This window comes from Crocuta crocuta, unplaced genomic scaffold, assembly GCF_008692635.1.
Source record: "Crocuta crocuta isolate KB4526 unplaced genomic scaffold, BGI_CrCroc_1.0 scaffold348, whole genome shotgun sequence".
Taxonomy (NCBI): domain Eukaryota; kingdom Metazoa; phylum Chordata; class Mammalia; order Carnivora; family Hyaenidae; genus Crocuta; species Crocuta crocuta.
The window spans coordinates 1,888,802-1,904,899 of record NW_027529573.1 but is presented as its reverse complement, the minus strand read 5'-3'; the positions used below and the strand labels follow the sequence as shown (position 1 = coordinate 1,904,899).

General features: G+C 50.0%; 1 protein-coding gene across 4 annotated transcripts; it reads left to right on the top strand.

The window, feature by feature from the left end:
- The first annotated feature begins 1,040 nt into the window (after positions 1-1,040).
- On the top strand, positions 1,041-15,880 carry TCN2 (transcobalamin 2). 4 transcript variants are annotated; one of them, XM_077761597.1, is made up of 10 exons: positions 1,041-1,139; positions 1,490-1,647; positions 5,571-5,763; positions 6,536-6,705; positions 7,695-7,856; positions 9,166-9,338; positions 9,470-9,656; positions 10,512-10,677; positions 12,398-12,513; positions 15,348-15,880. In XM_077761597.1, the coding sequence occupies exons 2-10, from the start codon at positions 1,584-1,586 to the stop codon at positions 15,407-15,409; spliced, it is 1,293 nt and encodes a 430-aa protein (XP_077617723.1). In that variant the 5' UTR covers positions 1,041-1,139; positions 1,490-1,583; the 3' UTR covers positions 15,410-15,880. The 4 variants fall into 4 exon arrangements, with proteins under 4 accessions (XP_077617723.1, XP_077617722.1, XP_077617721.1 ...); XM_077761596.1 differs by having other exon boundaries at positions 1,046-1,139; positions 1,437-1,647; XM_077761595.1 differs by having other exon boundaries at positions 1,063-1,139; positions 1,434-1,647.
- The last annotated feature ends 218 nt before the right edge of the window (positions 15,881-16,098 follow it).

Below are 16,098 nucleotides of genomic sequence, written 5' to 3'. Positions count from 1 at the left end.
GTATTACCTAAAACTCCCCAGCTTTTCCCCCAGTCATTCTGTTTCTGATAGCTATGGTAAATGTGCCTCCTTCCTTATTGGTCACCACAGTACTTTTGAGTCTGTGGGAATCAGAGTTGACCCTCCTAAAGGAAGCAGTTTCTCACCAGAGGCTGGGCAGTGGGGGCGCCCCTCCATCATGGTCACCTCCTCCAGGCTGCCCTCCTGGAAGTGGCAGGAATCAGAATCACCACCACCCACCACAGGCAGAGGGTTGGGGGGCCAGGGCAGTCCTGTCCCAGATCAAGGCAGCTCCCTTGCACACAAATTGCTGAGGGTCCCCTGGAGGTCTGAACCTGAGAATCTGCAGAAGTTGGGCCTCTAGCTGGCCTCGCTCCTTCCCCAGAACCTCACTCCGATGGGCCATACCCAGCCATCTTACAGCAGACAATCTAATTTTAATTTGTGAAGTGATTCTGTAAACAGATACATATACCTGTATTTATCAATGTCAAGGGCTTGAATTGTGATAAGTCAGGCACAAAGCTAGATTATCTTGAAAAGATAAACCCTGGCAATTAGCCATAATATGACTACACAGAAATCTCATTAGAGGAAATGATTATAGGTGTTTTAAAATCTTAACATTTTCACAAATTGAGCTGGAAGGGAGCTTAGTTAGAATGATCTTGTCCAACCCTCTCATCTCACACAGAAGAAACTATTTCAAACTCAGAGAGGTTAAGTGACCTGGCCAAGGCCACACAACACCGCCAGGGTTAACTCTTGGACAGTGAATCTCCTGTGAGGTTAGGCAGATGAGGAATCCTTTGTTCTCTCTTCTACTCTCTTCTACTTACAGACTTTTTTTTTAAAGGTTACTTCCCTAGACCTAACAAGTAGCCTGCTACTCAGAGCTTTGTGTCTCAAGCGATTAAATCCTGTTCCTTATTTCATTTTGTCTTCAGGAGGCCTCCAGCTTTCTGGTTGGTTGAGAAAACTGGCCCAAGTCTAGCCCCTCCCACCCTCAACTCTGGGCGGGCCGGCAGAGGACAGCTGACGCCAGCAGTCGCTCATGTGACCACTATAGCTTTCTGTTTGCTCCCTGTCCCAGAACTGGGTGGGCACTTCCAGGTCTCCTTCTGTTGGGAGGGCACCAGGTAGGCACCCTATGCCTTCTTGTCCACCGCTGGAACAGTGAGAGGGATACCACACAGGCGCAGTTGGACAGACTTGGGCAGCTCAGATGTCAGGGCTTCTGTGCTTGCCCAGGGCTCTTTAGGCAGCAGGACAGAATGTAACTGGCCTCAAGATGTCTCACACCATTCCTACTTGCCCTCCCCCTCCCCAGGCTCCCTACCTCTAGGAGGCTGCTCTGCCCTTCCTTCCTCTGTTCTTTGGCCTTCCTTTTCCCTTAGCTACAGATATTGTCCTCTTTCTCTCTGCTGACTTAGCAGCTTACTGCCTGGTGTGGAGGGATTAATCAGTGACAGGAAGCTGCCTCTTCTAGAGCCGTGATCAGCTGTGGTTAGGAAAGCCTCTACAAGACCAGCCCTAGGAGTCTGTCCAGCTTCCCGCCTGCTGCCCATCCACCTGCTCCTGCCATGGGGCACCTTGGGGCCCTCCTCTTCCTGCTGGGGGGCCTGGGGGCTCTCGCTGATATCTGTGGTAAGTAACCAGATCTACCCTGTGCCTCTTTCCTCCAGGGTCCTTAGGAGGGAGGACTGTTTCGTCTGAGCCCCTCATTTATATAATAGCTGGGGAAACAGGCTTGGGTGTGTGGGAGAGTGTGATTTATCAGCCCCTTTGGGCTTCCACAGCAGTTGGAACTTAGCTGGACCTCAGTGTTTGACATACTATATTGAGATTACAGTTGACCCTTGAAAAATGTGGATTAGGGCTGCCAACCTTCCATGCAGCCAAAAATCCATATTATAACTTTTGACTCTCCTAAAACTTAACTACTGATAGCCTACTGTTGACTGGAAGGAAACCTTACCAATAAGATAGTCAATTAACACATATTTTGTACGTTATATGTATTATATACTGTATTCTTATGATAAGGTAAGTTAGAAAAAAGAAAATGTTATTAAGAAAATCACAAGGAGGGGTGCCTGGGTGGTTCAGTCGGTTAAGCCGTTCGACTTCGGCCTAGCTCATGATCTCATCATTCCCGAGTTCAAGCCCTGCATCAGGCTCTGTGTTGACACCTCAGAGCTGGGAGCCTGCTTCTAATTCTGTCTCCTTCTCTCTCTGCCCCTCCCCTGCTCATGCTCTGTCTCTTTCTCAAAAATAAATAAACGTTAAAAAAAAAAGAAAATCACAAGGAAAAGAAAATACATTTATTTTTTTAAGTTTATTTATGTATTTTGAGACAGAGAAAGAGTGTGAACAGGGGATGGGCAGAGAGAGGGAATGAGAGAGAATCCCAAGAAGGCTCTGCACTGTCAGCACAGAGCCAGATGTGGGGCTCAAACTCACAAACCATGATGTCATGACTTGAACTAAAACCAAGGGTCAGGCACTTAACTGACTGAGCCACCCAGGCACCCAGAAAATACATTTAAAGTACTGTACTGTATTAAGAAAAATTCACATGTAAGTGGACACATGTGGTTCAAATGCATATTGTTTAAGGGTCAACTATCTGATAGCCCACCGTACAAAAATCCTTCTCTTTATTCACTCATTTGTTTATTTACTCATTCAGCACACTTTTAGTTCAGTGTTAGGCTTTGGGGAAAGAACAAAGAGAGACAGGTTCCATCCTTGTCTTCCTAGTGCATCTGTTCTAGTAAAGGGGACAGACAAAAGAAGTCAAGAGACAAATTGATGCTGTGTTTGGGGGTCGTGGTGAGCACCAAAGACAGCAAACTGGACATGGAGGTGGAGAGCTGGGGGCCACTGAGTCAGGGAGAACGTTCAGGGAAGGATTTCCAAGGAGCAGGGGTGACAGGGCAAATGAGACCCAGAGGAGGAAAAGGAGCTGGCAAGAAAAGGAGTGTGTTGGGAGGGGAGGGGGGAAGGGTGGAGCAGGCATCCCAGGCAGAGGGAAGCTAGTATGCGGGCACCCTTACAGGAGACAAGTCCGAGAGAGGCACAGGTTGCAGGTCACGGCAAAGCATTTGCATTCTATTGCACAAGCAGGAGCCTGGCTGTTTCAGCTCTGTGTGCCAGTGTCCCCAGGAGCCTCTTGGGACCCCTTGGGAGTTGGGCACACAAGCCTCGGGCTATTTGTGCACTGGCAATGGGCAGAAAGCAGAAGTCAGGCAAGGAAAGCTCTGTGTTCTGGGGCTACCTGTCTCTCCTCCCTCTTTGTATTCTGCCCGTATTGCCCACTGTGCAATATGCTTTCACTCCCAAGATCTCTTATGATCTTTGGAGAAATCGAGAGGCGGGTTCAGGTTACAGATGAATCAGTCGGGGATTGGAGGAGCCGGGTGACCTGTTGGGGCTTTGCTGGGTTCAGTCCTCAGAATGCCAGGCCAGGGTCTTTCCTGGGCACCAGGAGCCTACAACAGGTGTTCCATAAGTGCAACCAGATCCCTCACCCTTGGATCTTAGTTTCTGTCCAAATGGTCCCCAGGGGAGACCTGAGACCCAGTCCTCATCCTCACTGGGCCTGGACCATTCAATAGTTGACCCATAGTCTCTCAACAGAAGTCCTGGATGGGGATTGGGGGTGAAGCCCACTACTGCTGAGCCACTTACCTGCCCAACTCTCATTCCTTCACCTGCAAAATGGGCTAAGAATGCTTCCTGGCCTTCCTCCTTGGTGTGGTGTGAAGGATCCCACAATACCGGCTTTACCAGCTTAAAGCTCTGTGCAGTTGTGAAATTGACAAGGATGCTGCACAAGTGCCCAGGGCCACTTTTATTACTGAGGTGAATCCTGTGCTTCTGAATGTCAAAGCCAGTCAACTGGCAGAGCTGGGTGGCCTTGTAAGCAGGAGGTACCATAGTAGGAGGGAGCTTGCCCAGGGCCACTTTTATTACTGAGGTGAATCTGCCTGGCTCCTTCCTTTTAAGGAGGCTGAATTGTGGTTATCAACTTCTCTTTATAGCTCTGGCTCCTCATTTTATCAGTTATAACCCCAGGGATGACTCACCTGCTGGAAGTCAAAGCCTTTAGTGGGGGCGAGGCTCCCCTACCAGTTTGAAGAAAAGGGAGAGGGAAAGAGAGGTACAGAGAGAGAGATGACCAGAGCGATAGGCTGAAAGAGGTAGAGACTAAGATCCAGAGAGAGTGGGGGAAATACCCACAGAAATGGAGGCAGACACGGAAAGGCATGGAGAATGAGAAAGGGAAAGAAAAGCCACCCTTACCCCTTACCCCTGCCACCTCCACAGGTAGCAACAGATACCTGTGACTTTTGGGAAAGGAGGCATAAGATGGTGGGACCCGTGGGGCATCTGCCTGGCTCAGTCTGTAGAGCATGGGACTCTTGATCTCAGGGTCATGAGTTCCAGCCCTACACTGAGAGTAGAGATTACTTAAAAAGAAAAAAAAGGTTGGTGGGACCCAAACCAAAAAAGATGGGCCTGTATGAGAGGAACCCTGTCCTTGTGCCAGAAGGCCTAAGAGGCAGGTGAAGAACTCTGGGTGGCAATTCCTTTCCTCAGTCCCCTGGGAGCAGCGGCCTGCCCAGCATCCTGGGATGCGGCCCAGTGGAAGCAGCTGGAGCCCTACAGTGACTGGGAGGCTCTGTAAGTGGGGAAAAGTCCAAAGTGCCTCCAGGGCCACCTACTGAGCTCAAGTTTCCTTCCCTAAGGGAGGAAGGCAGCAGTCAGCTGGAGCTGAGACATATCCCTGAGGCTTCCCTGGGTATGTCAGCATTTTGGTTACACAGTTTCAGGCAAATGCCAAAGCACACAGAGAAGTGATTGTAAACAATGATGGCTTTCCAAGGATTCACCCCTAAATCCCAGGTTCCCTTCACCTAAATAGATGTGGTGGGAAAAGTATTATTTTGAGATCTATGCAGAGGAAGCTTACCAGGCAGCCCCAGTTAGTCATGGGCAGCCTGCAGTTTTAAAATTGGGTATGTAACATGTTCTGCATGTGGGCTGCAATTTTTGTAAATGGATAGAACATACATTTAGCTGAGCACCAAAGTCAGGGTTTTGCAGGCAGGTTTATCCTTGGCTGTGCAGCCTTCTGTAAGACACAGCATGACTTTGAACGGCTATTTCCTCTTTTGTGCAAAGCAGTGATGACAGTACTTACGCCACAGGGCTGGCATGAGGACCAAGTGAGGTCAGGCACAGTGGCTGGGGCATATCACGCGGCTTGGCCTCCACTCTCTAGTACTCCTTGATGGCAGAGAGGTTGCCTGGTACCAGCTTCCTCTGCCCTCAGCTCAACACCTCTCCCTGGCCCACTCCAACTGCTCTTTTGGAAAACCTGTTTTCCCCTGTTTACGTACTGCCTTTTATTACAGCCATATTTCCCCATACAAGTAGGGTGTGTGCTGGATGGAAAGGGAGTAGAGATGTTTATTCCCGGGAAAAGGCCCTGGTAAGGTAAAAGCAATCCCTTGCTAGTGGCCTGACCTTGAAGCCTCACTTGACCTGTTCTCTTTCCTAAGAAATACCACAGGTGGATAGCAAGCTGGAGGAGAGGCTGGGCCAGCGCCTCTTGCCCTGGATGGACTGGTTCTCCCTGGAGCACCTGAACCCCAGTATCTATGTGGGTCTGCGCCTCTCCAACCTGCAGGCTGGGGCCAGGGAGACCTTATATCTGTACATCCTCAAGATCAATTACCAGCACAGCCTCCTAGGGTATTGCTATTCACTTTCTTCTCCTTTCCCCATACCTTGCTCCTAAGAGACAGGAGAACTATGTTCTGGTTTGGGCTGCCACTAGTTTTTTGGGAGATTTGGGGCAAGTTTCTCTCCTTTGGCACTTTCACCATCTGTAGAATGGGGTTGGCTTGACCAGATTGGAGGTAGACATCACTAATCAATGACCACAGTTCTGTCCCTGCCCCCATACTGAGCCCAGAAGCAGCATCTGTCTGTGCTTCCCTCGCATGCTGAGGCAGACATCACTAGTCCATGACTGTACTCTTCGATACTGAGCCCAGAAGCAGCATATAGCAGCATTTAACTCTGTGCTCCCTTTTCTAGGGGCATTAAGGAAGGCCTGTTCTAAGGCTCACTGTGGGAGTTTGAATGAGAAGTGAAGGATCAGGAACACCATGAAGCCTGTCCTTCTTGGACTCCTTCTCAAAAATTGGACAAAGGGCACGGAGAGGGAAGAAAGGGAAGACCGTGTAGGCAAAGTATGATCAAAATGATGGGGCAAGCACAGGTCATTTGGATGTAAGAGCCCTCAGGGTTTGTCCTTGAGTCTAATTTTTCATCTTTATGAAATATGTGTGGCATGCACCTTAGAACTTGCACAGCTGATTACATCTGCTTTTGGCAGTTCTAGCAAAGTTTCTTATTGTTAGAATTTTTTTCACTTTATGATGTTGAGGGGGGTGCCCCAAGCCAGGCTTGCCGGGGTGGCAATTTCTTACAGAAGTGTTGTTAACTGGCTTTTTCCTAGGCTTACCTTCAGCGATGACAACAGTGACTCCCAGGACAAGCCCTCCATTGGCCAGCTGCCCCTGTACCTGCTAGCTCTCAGAGCAAACTGTGAGCTTGTTGAGGGCCGCAAGGGGGACAGCCTGGTCACACAGCTGAAACGGTTCCTGGAGGACGAGAAGAAGGCCATTGGTGAGGGGGATGGAGTCTGCCAAGTGTGGGGGTGGGGCTCATCAGATCATATTCTGTGGGGAAGCATCTAAGTCAGAACTTCGGGTTTTCTCCTCAGGCTTCTTTCCTATCCCCCATTCTACCTGTCTCACTATCCACCTAGAGGCTTGAGCCTGCTTCAGTAGCCATCCTTGATCAAGCCTTTCCTGTACCCCATATATACTCTGTTGGCAAGTTCTACTGCTCAGCCACCACAATTGACCTGTCTACGTCTGGACAACTGCATGGCTCATGTACTACTTACTCCTCAGCCTCTCTCTGCTAACTGCCTTGCCTCCCGACTTGACCCAGCACCTGACAACCACAGCAAGCATTTTAAATATAAATCTGATCTTGTTAGTCCTGCTCAAACCCTGCACAGGCTGCCCACTGCTGTGTCCACAGCCCCTCAAGCCCAGTCTGTCTGCCCCTTTTCTCCTCTCCAGGACCTGCTCTTCCACTCTCTGGCTCACCCACTCACCTGCCCCTCTGGCTCTGGCCACACTGATCTCTCAGCTTGCAGATCAAGGTCTTCATATATGTTCTTTCTATATAGAAGATTTCCCTCCCCTNCGGTCCTCTCCAGCATCACTGCCTTAGGCAATCCTGGTCTGACTCCTCAGCTGCTCAAAGACTTCTACTCTATGGCCCCAGAGACCTCAGTCCACATTTCAGTTCTAATCATGCTGTCATGAGTGCAGGTTGTGTTACTGTTGGAGACCCTGGCTGTGCTGTGCCTGGCTGGGCACCACTGGCTTGGTCATCACTCTGAGCCCATCACCTGACATGTAGTGGATCCTCAGCAAGAATGGGTTGAAGGAATGAAGGATCCTGAGACCCAAAGGAGGGTGTCGGGAAGTGTAGGCAAGGGGGTCCTGTGTGGTGGCTGGGCCAGTCGCTGGGGGTGGGCAGAGAGGCAACCCCTCAGGCCTGGCATGAAGCCCCTGCCCCCATGTTTTTCTCCTTCCCAGGGCACAACAACAAGGGCCGGCCCCGCACCAGCTACTACCAGTATGGCCTGGGTATCCTGGCCCTGTGTGTTCACAAGAAGCGGCTCCATGACAGTGTGGTGGGAAAGCTCCTGTATGCTGTGGAACATGAACAGCATCTCTACCAGGGTCACCTCTCTGTGGGTGAGTGGGGTAGACCCTGCTAAAGCCAGGCTGGCACTCCTCCAGCCCCCAGCCCAACTGAAGGCCTCCACCCACTGGCCCCAAGCTCACCTTTCCTTGGGGCCCCTCCTCATGAGTCCCCTAGGAGAAAAATGATGAGGGCTCTGCTTGTGAGCCAGTGGTGGAGCTGAACTGGGATCGTGACCCCAGCTCTGTCACACCCTTACTGTAGGACACCCTGGGCAAGTCAGCGGGTCTTTCTGGTTCAGCTTCTTCTATAAAACAACCTCCCGGCAGTATCTTGATAGAAGATGCTTTATAAATAAAGGGCCTATATTGGTGCTTGGCACAGAGAAACTTCTTTTTTTTTTTTTTTTTAAATTTTTTAATGTTTTATTTATTTCTAGGAGAGAGAGAGAGACAGTGTGAGCAGGGGAGGGTCAGAGAGAGAGGGAGTCACAGACTCTGAAACAGGCTTCAGGCTCTGAGCTGGCAGTCAGCACAGAGCCCGATGCGGGGCTCGAACCCACGAACCGCGAGATCATGACCTAAGCGAAAGTCAGACGCTTAACCGACTAAGCCACCCAGGTGCCCCGACACAGTGAAACTTCTGGATACATAGTTATGATCTTGTCATTATATGAATTGGGAAGCCTGAGACCTGGATTCTGGAACTGCTACCTCACTATGTGACCTTGGGCCTCCAGTGCCCTTTCTTGTCACCGTGATTCAAGGTCTCTTCTAGTTCTGGCATTCTGTGAATGAGTGAGTGTGCCTCACATAAGGTGGGGGTAGGATGGAGTAAGTTGGGAAGGCAAGGAGGTACCCCCAGAGAGAAGGCAGCAGGGAGCTTGCTCTGCCTGAGGCTTGTAGAAAAACCACTGTGGACACAGTAATCACCTTGGGGCCCAGGCAGCTCCCGGGACCTATTAAATCCACCTGGAGGTGGACCCAACCATCGGGTGTATTCCAGACTTCCCTGATGATTTCAAAGTGCAGGCAGGTTTGGGAATGAGTGGTGTAAGATAAAGGTCTCTTGAATCTCTCTCCTCCAGGCTCTCTCCCTAACCTCTCTGACCCTTAAACAGTAGACTGGAGTAGGGTGACCGATTGTCCCCATTTGCCTGGAACTAAGGGGCTTCCAGGACACTGGACTTGCAGAGGCCAAACTGGGCAAGTTCTGGGCAAATTAGGCTGAGTTGGTCCCCCTAGATGGTGAAAATTTTCTAAACTGCTGATCTGACTATGGCCCTTCTTCAAGGCCTCTGATGGTGACCCATTGCCCCAGGGCTCTGCCTGGTCTGAGCCTAATTGGCTGTGTCCCCTGCAGACACACTGGCCATGGCAGGCTTGGCCTTCACCTGTCTAGAACACTCCAACTTCAACCCCAATTGGAAACACCGGATCACCCTGGCCATCAGGAAAGTACGAGAGAAGATCCTGAAGGCCCAGACCCCTGAGGGCCACTTTGGGAATGTCTACAGCACCCCTCTGGCTCTACAGGTAGGAAAGAAAGCTTGGGGCTATAAACCACCCTGGTTTTGGTGGGAGGGGGCCTGGTCAGGGGCTGAAAGACCTGGCTCCTCCATGCCAGCTGACCTACCTCCTCCTTCTCTTCCCCATTCTGTCACCAGTTACTCATGAAGTCCTCCATGCCTGGGGTGGAGCTGGGCAGAGCATGCCTCAAAGCAAGGGCGGCTCTGTTGGCCAGTCTGCAAGATGGGGCCTTCCAGAATGCTCTCATGATTTCCCAGCTGCTGCCTGTCCTGAATGGCAAGAGCTATGTAGATCTCATCTCCCCAGACTGCAAGGCACCAAGAGGTAGCTGGGCCTTTCACAGAAGCTCTGTTCTTTTCAGTCTGCAGAGCGCTCCCTGAACTCTGCATGTCCCAGGGAAGAGAGGTTGCTTAGTCCTGATTGCTGAGTCAACAGGGGTTCTTGGGTGCATGGGGGACACACTGGCAGCTAAGATGCAGTCACAGCATCTAGAAAGCCACAGTGTGAGGAAAGAGATACCAAACAGCTCTAGGTGGGCCATGAACCTGCAGCCTTTTCTGTGATGCCCAGCACAAAAATGTTTGAATGGATGAATGGGGAGAGACAAGTTTTGGGTAGCTCTGATACATCATAATGAGTTCCAATGAGCAGCTTGAATCAGGCTTCATCTGGGAGAAGGACTTGAGTTGGACAGTGGGCTCTGCCAGGGGAGGAAGAAGGTAGCAAGGGCAGAGCAGAGAGGAGGCAGCAAGAACAAAGCCACTGAGGTGGAAAAAACTGAAATTTGGGGGAAAGGTCTTACAAGAGTGGGGTTTGGTAAAATCAGCTGGGTTTGCAGGCAGGAGAATGAAGAAGGGAGACCCTTGGAGGTAACAGGGGAGTTATATGAACAAATGTACCTTCTAGAAAGAGCCCTCTGGGATGCTGTGTGGGGTGCTATGTGGGAAGGGGGATACTGGAGGGAGAAAAACCAGTGAGGGGCCCAACTTTGGGCCGTTGGGGGATTTGGGGGCTAAAGGACAGGGCAGACTGGGGTGGCAGCTGGTGGTAATGGCTGAGATAGGACCATGGGACAGGAAGAGGTTCTGATGGGCGAAGTGTCTTCAAGGGAAGAAAGGAAGACCAACACGTGGCTCCTTGCCCTCACACCAGCTGCCCCTTCCTCTCTCCCTGACATAGTCATGTTGGAACCAGTTGTGGAGACCACTTCACAGACCCAAGAGGTCATCAGTGTCGTGCTGAAGGTCCCCAGTGTCTCGCCACAATACATAAACTCCATCTCTGTCCCTGCTGGGTCCTCCTTGGAAGATGTCCTTAAGAAGGCCCAGAAGTTCAGAGGATTCACGTGAGACCCCTACCTCCCAGCCCTCACCCCCACCTGACCCCACATCCCTGAAACAGAACTTTGATGGGACAAGGTTGGAAGAGAAGGTTCCTTCAGGAGAGGTGCTGGCCCACCTTCTCCACTCCTGAGAGCCCACTCTGCAGTGGAAACAGACAGTGTGGGCCAGCAGTGTTCCATAGCTACGAGAACATTCTCTGGAGGCAGAGTACCCACATTGGAATCCCAGCTCCACCACTCTCCAGCTAGGGGCGCAGAACTAGTTCTTTCCAACAAGCCAGCGAGGAACTAGCTGTGTCCTCCTCACAGGGCCAATGCAAGGAGTCCAGGAATTAGTACACAAAGAAGACATGGAACATGCTTATTGTATATGCAGGGTCCCGCACTCAGTAAGCTCAATACAGCTTAGCTTTCTTTAAGAGTTTTTATTATCAGATGGTCTTGATCTGCTCCCTGTGATGAATTACCTACTAAGCCCACCTCAGTTCTCTTCCCGGTAGCCTGCAACCCATACAGCAGTACTGCTGGGAGCCAACACAGTCCCAGATGGCCACACACGCTGAGCACCCTGGCAGCTGTGGTCTAGAAGGCATTGAGATTACCCAGAACCTGCTGGCATTCCAATCTGTATAATGTCATCAAAACAAAACAAAACAAAACAAAACAAAAAAATAGACCTTAACGTTTTAGTTAAGAATTCCAAAGCCTCTGAGAAGACATCAGGGATACTAATCAAAGAAGCAATTCTGTTAGTGGAAGTAGGTGTCTGAACTGCGTGCAGAGGCCAGGCAGCAAGGCCATGGCTGGCCTACAGAAAGAGAGATCCCGAGAGAAAGAGAGGAGAGAGAGAAAAAAACAGAGAGATGTGCTCCAAGAAGCCACACGGACCCATAGAGTTAGGGGGTGACAAGACAATGGGGACTGCTCCATGACACCCCCTCAAATAACACTTTCCCTTTGACTAAGTCACCTTGGGTGGTTTTCTGTTTTTTAAAACTATACAAACCCTCCCTCTCTAAGACAGAAACATTATAAGCCTCTGGGGAGAGGAAGAACATGACCCATGGGTTTAAGAGGATCCCTTTGGCAGCAGCATCCACATGGTTTGAAGAAACGCAAAGTTGGAGACAAGGAGCTCAGGGTGGGGGTGGCATATGAATAAGGAGTCTCTTTGTTGCAGAGGCCATAAACCTAACACCAACCCTCTCTGGTAATGGAGAGCATGGGGTGTGTAGAATCATAGTGAAGACTGAGCAGTCCAGCCACAAGAAGAGGGGAGTGCCACTGAGCCATAGAAACTTCCAGAACCAGAGACCCAGTGCCACCATCAGGTGTCTCCGTCTCGCATGTCCCTGCTTCTGTTTGCATGCTGGCTACACCCTCTCTCATTGGGCATTGGCATCTTAAATGTGGTGCTGGCAGCTTCTGATTCTTACCCCTGCAACATTAGCTTCCCAGAGAGGGGACAGCTGCTGAGTTGATAATGTAATAAGTGTCCCTTCTTGTAGACCATGGCCCTGGTCGATGCAGAGGGAGTGAAGTCCCCTGGGTGGGCAGTGTCAGGGAGCTGCAGAGGAGGTGTGGACGTGAGGCCCGTGGCCTGGAAAGGACTCTGGCCCTGAGGGAGAGGCCAGGACTTTCCTGGTGGGGGCAGTTCTGCTCCTGCCATTGGGGTCAGTGGAAGCAAAAGTCATTCTTCTCCCTCTTTCTGTCTCTTTGGTAGGTATGGAACACAGAACACCTTGTCAGGCCCCTTCCTGACCTCTGTGATGGGAAAAGAAGCTGGAGAACGTGAGTTCTGGCAGCTCCTCCGAGCCCCTGACACCCCACTGCTACAAGGTAGGCCTGGTGGCCAGCCACCTCTGGACATCTCCCCCCAGCCAGCCTTGTTGCAGTGAGGCCAGCTTACCTCAGCTTTCTCCTGAACCTTTCTGGGCCTCCGCCTCAGATAATCATGCTCAAGGTCACTTGTAAGTTATGTAACTGAACACTGAAGAATTTTTATGTAGGTTATTGTGGCAACTCTAGGAAATCAGATTGGCAAACAAGAAGAAAGTTAAAATCACCTATAATTTGCTACCTGGAAATAACTTCTTTTTACTATTGGTGTATTTTCTTTTCTTTGTTTTTTGTTTTTAACTGCTGGTGTATTTTCTTCCAGCCAATTTTTAAAATATATAAGTTAATTTTTTCATTAAAAATGGAGCCATACTCTGTAGCAATGCTGTCCAACAGAAGTAAAATTCAAGGCACAGGTGTAATTCTAAATTTTCTAGTTGTTGACACTAATATTAATAATGAATCTTATTTAACCAAATATATCCAAAATATTATCATCCCAAGATATAATCAATGTAAAATTATTAATGACATATTTTGCATGTTTTTTCTGTACCAAGATTTCAGTCTAATGCTCTCCCAACTGAGTTATTTTGGCTCCTCTGTACTAAGATTTCAAATACTTTACAGCTGCATGTGGCTAATGCTAGCATACTGCATGGCACAGCTCTGTATACCATTTCACAACTTATTTTTTTTTAATTTAAATTTATGTTCTTTTTTTAACATTTTATTTATTTATTTTAAAGTAAGCTCTGTGCCTAGTGTGGAACTCAAACTCATGACCCTGAGATCAAGAGTCACATGCTCTACCAACTGAGCTAGTCAGATGCCCTACAACTTATTTTTTTCACTCTTTTTAAAAAAAATTTTTTTGGGGGGCTGCCTGTGTGGCTCAGTCGGTTAAGCGTCCAACTTCAGCTCAGGTCATGATCTCACGGTTCGTGGGTTCAAGTCCCACATTGGGCTCTGTGCTGACAGCTAGCTCAGAGCCTGGAGCCTGCTTCAGATTCTGTGTCTCCCTCTTGCTCTGACCCTCCCCTGCTCACACTGTCTCTCTCTCTCTCTCAGAAATTTTAAAAAATAAATAAATAAATTTAATGTTTACTTTTGAGAGACAGAGCATGAGCAAGGGAGGAACAGAGAGAGAGGGAGACACAGAATCTGAAGCAGGCTTCAGGCTCTGAGCTGCCAGCACAGATCCTGACACGGGGCTCAAACCCATGGTCTGTGAGATCATGACCTGAGCTGAAGTTGGACGCTCAGCCAACTGAGCCACTCAGGCCCCCCTTTTTTCATTTTTAATGTGTTGTTGACATATTACTCTGTTACTGTATGTAAATATTCCCCTTCCTTTGTAATAGCCACGTAAAATATATCACTCACGAGGGTGCTTTGGGCTGCAAGTAACAGGAAACACAGTGCAAACTAGCTTCCAATGTATGACATCCACTGGCTCCTGTGACCAGAGTCCAGAGGGAATGAGGACTTCAGGGCTGGTGTAACCTGGCCTCCAGCCCTACTCCCCTGTGACTCCATATTCCACTGTCTGTTGGCTTCCTCACCCTTTCTGTGTCTTCCCAGAACTGCTCCCTTTTAGAACTTTGCCCCTAGTAGACAAAGGTGGAACTGGGACACAGGCACGTTTCCTGGACCCATCCTTGTTGCTAGGAGCTGGCTCAGGTTCTGCACTCACCATTGGCTAGAGAGCAAGGATTGCCACACACCTGGCTGAGGCCAGTCAGGGCCTGCCCCGGCACTGATGCTGTGGTGGGGTATGGAGTGAGATGAGTAGGCTGCAGCTTCTTGATTCCTGCTAGATATTTAGGGTGTCTCCAGTTTTAACTCTTATACTTCAAGCTGTCATGAGCGTCCTTGTGCATCAGCCCCCAGTCACTAGGCAGACTCTTAAGGGTCATCTGTCCCTACTCTTGTTACTTGGAGCTTCTGTTGGGTACCTGTCATGTGCCAGGCATTGAGCTAAGTGCTTTTAAGAATGTGGGACTTTCTGGGGGAGCCCAAGAAAAAGCATTCTCTTTCCCTGCCTGGCTTCTGAGAAGATTGAGAAATAAAGAGGTGACAGATGGAGACCCCAGATCTGACCTCTATTGCGAGGGGGTGGAGGGGGGTGGTGTGGGGAAGGTAGCCTTTGGCAACTCAATCATGTGGCAGATGTGGGCCATTGTGTCCTCTATCTCCCACCCCTCAGCCCTCCAGTTCAACTCGAAGCCTACTCTCATGGGAAAAAAGGAATACTTGGTTGTTGATGCCATTATTGTCCTCATTTCAGAAATGCAAAAACTAGCACTCACAGAGGTTAAATAATTTGTTCAAAGTCCTATTGCTGATGAGTGCAGAGCTGGGGCTTGAACCCAGATACCATGCTGGAGCCTAGTTTGTCTCTAGTGAGCAGAGGCTGGCTCCAGGAGACTTCACTCGTGGTCTTGGTTCTTCCTTCAGACCACACTAAGCAAGTCTCTCTTCCCATTGGCCCCTCAGGGGACTATGAAGACAGTGACCCTGCCCATCAGGTGTTGTCAAGGGGTCTCTGGTTCCTTTCATGGCATATTGGTTATCCAGAATGCTGTCCTGTATAACCCCCTGGTGAGGGTAGGGGGCTCCCTCACTTTAAAATGAGCCTGTGGGCCTTAAGGACCCTGAGGTCACAGCTGCTTTCAGAGTTTCCAGACCGGCTCTGGACAACTCTCACTTTCCCACCACCAAGCCCTGAGTGGATCTTATAGACCCTGGCCTCAGGGTGCTTGTACATAAGAAGAGATTGGGTGGTGGGATTCTCTGCCCTGTTAACACCCCTGCTCAACCTGTTTCTGCAGGTATTGCTGAATACACCCCCAGGGATGGAGAAACCATCGAGCTGAGGCTGGCTAGCTGGTAGCCTCTGCAGTCACTCACCCTAGCAGCCTTGCCCACTCCCTGGGCTTCCACCTTCTCTCCAGACATCACTGTAACACGCACACACCCAACCCTGCTGCTACCTCATGTGCACTTGGATAGTGTCCTCTGGATCACCCCAGCTACCACTCTTGTGAAGGCCCTAAGCCACCGTCCACCCTGGATCAGGGAACCAAGCACCTTCCCTGGGAGGGCTGTCTGCTCCAGTCTGGCCCAGCCTGGCCAGACATCCCTTGAAGGTATAAAGCATCTCAGACTCCTCAACACAAGGAGAAGTCACTGGCAACTGGTGCTAGGAGGACTGTCCCCTGCAAGGAAACCTCTGTGGCCCAGGGGCTGCAGCCCTGATCCCAGCTCTCAACTCCACCTTCAGGGCAGTGGCCTGGCCATGGCATGGTAGCTGATGGGAGCTCAAAACCTGCCTCTGAAATGATTAAAGTATTTGTGCACCTGCCCCAGTGTCCTGATGCCTCGAGCTGGCCAGTGAGTGCAAGGGACTGGAACACAGAAGGAGAGGTACCTGCAGGGGAGCAGAGGAAGGCGGGTGAGCATTCTCCTGGGTTCCGGGGGGAGTGATGTGGGCAGTAGCAACATTGATCGCTGTTTAGGGAACATGTACTTGCTGGAAACTTTCTTGCACAACTCTGAGGTTGTGGATATTTTTGTCTTCAT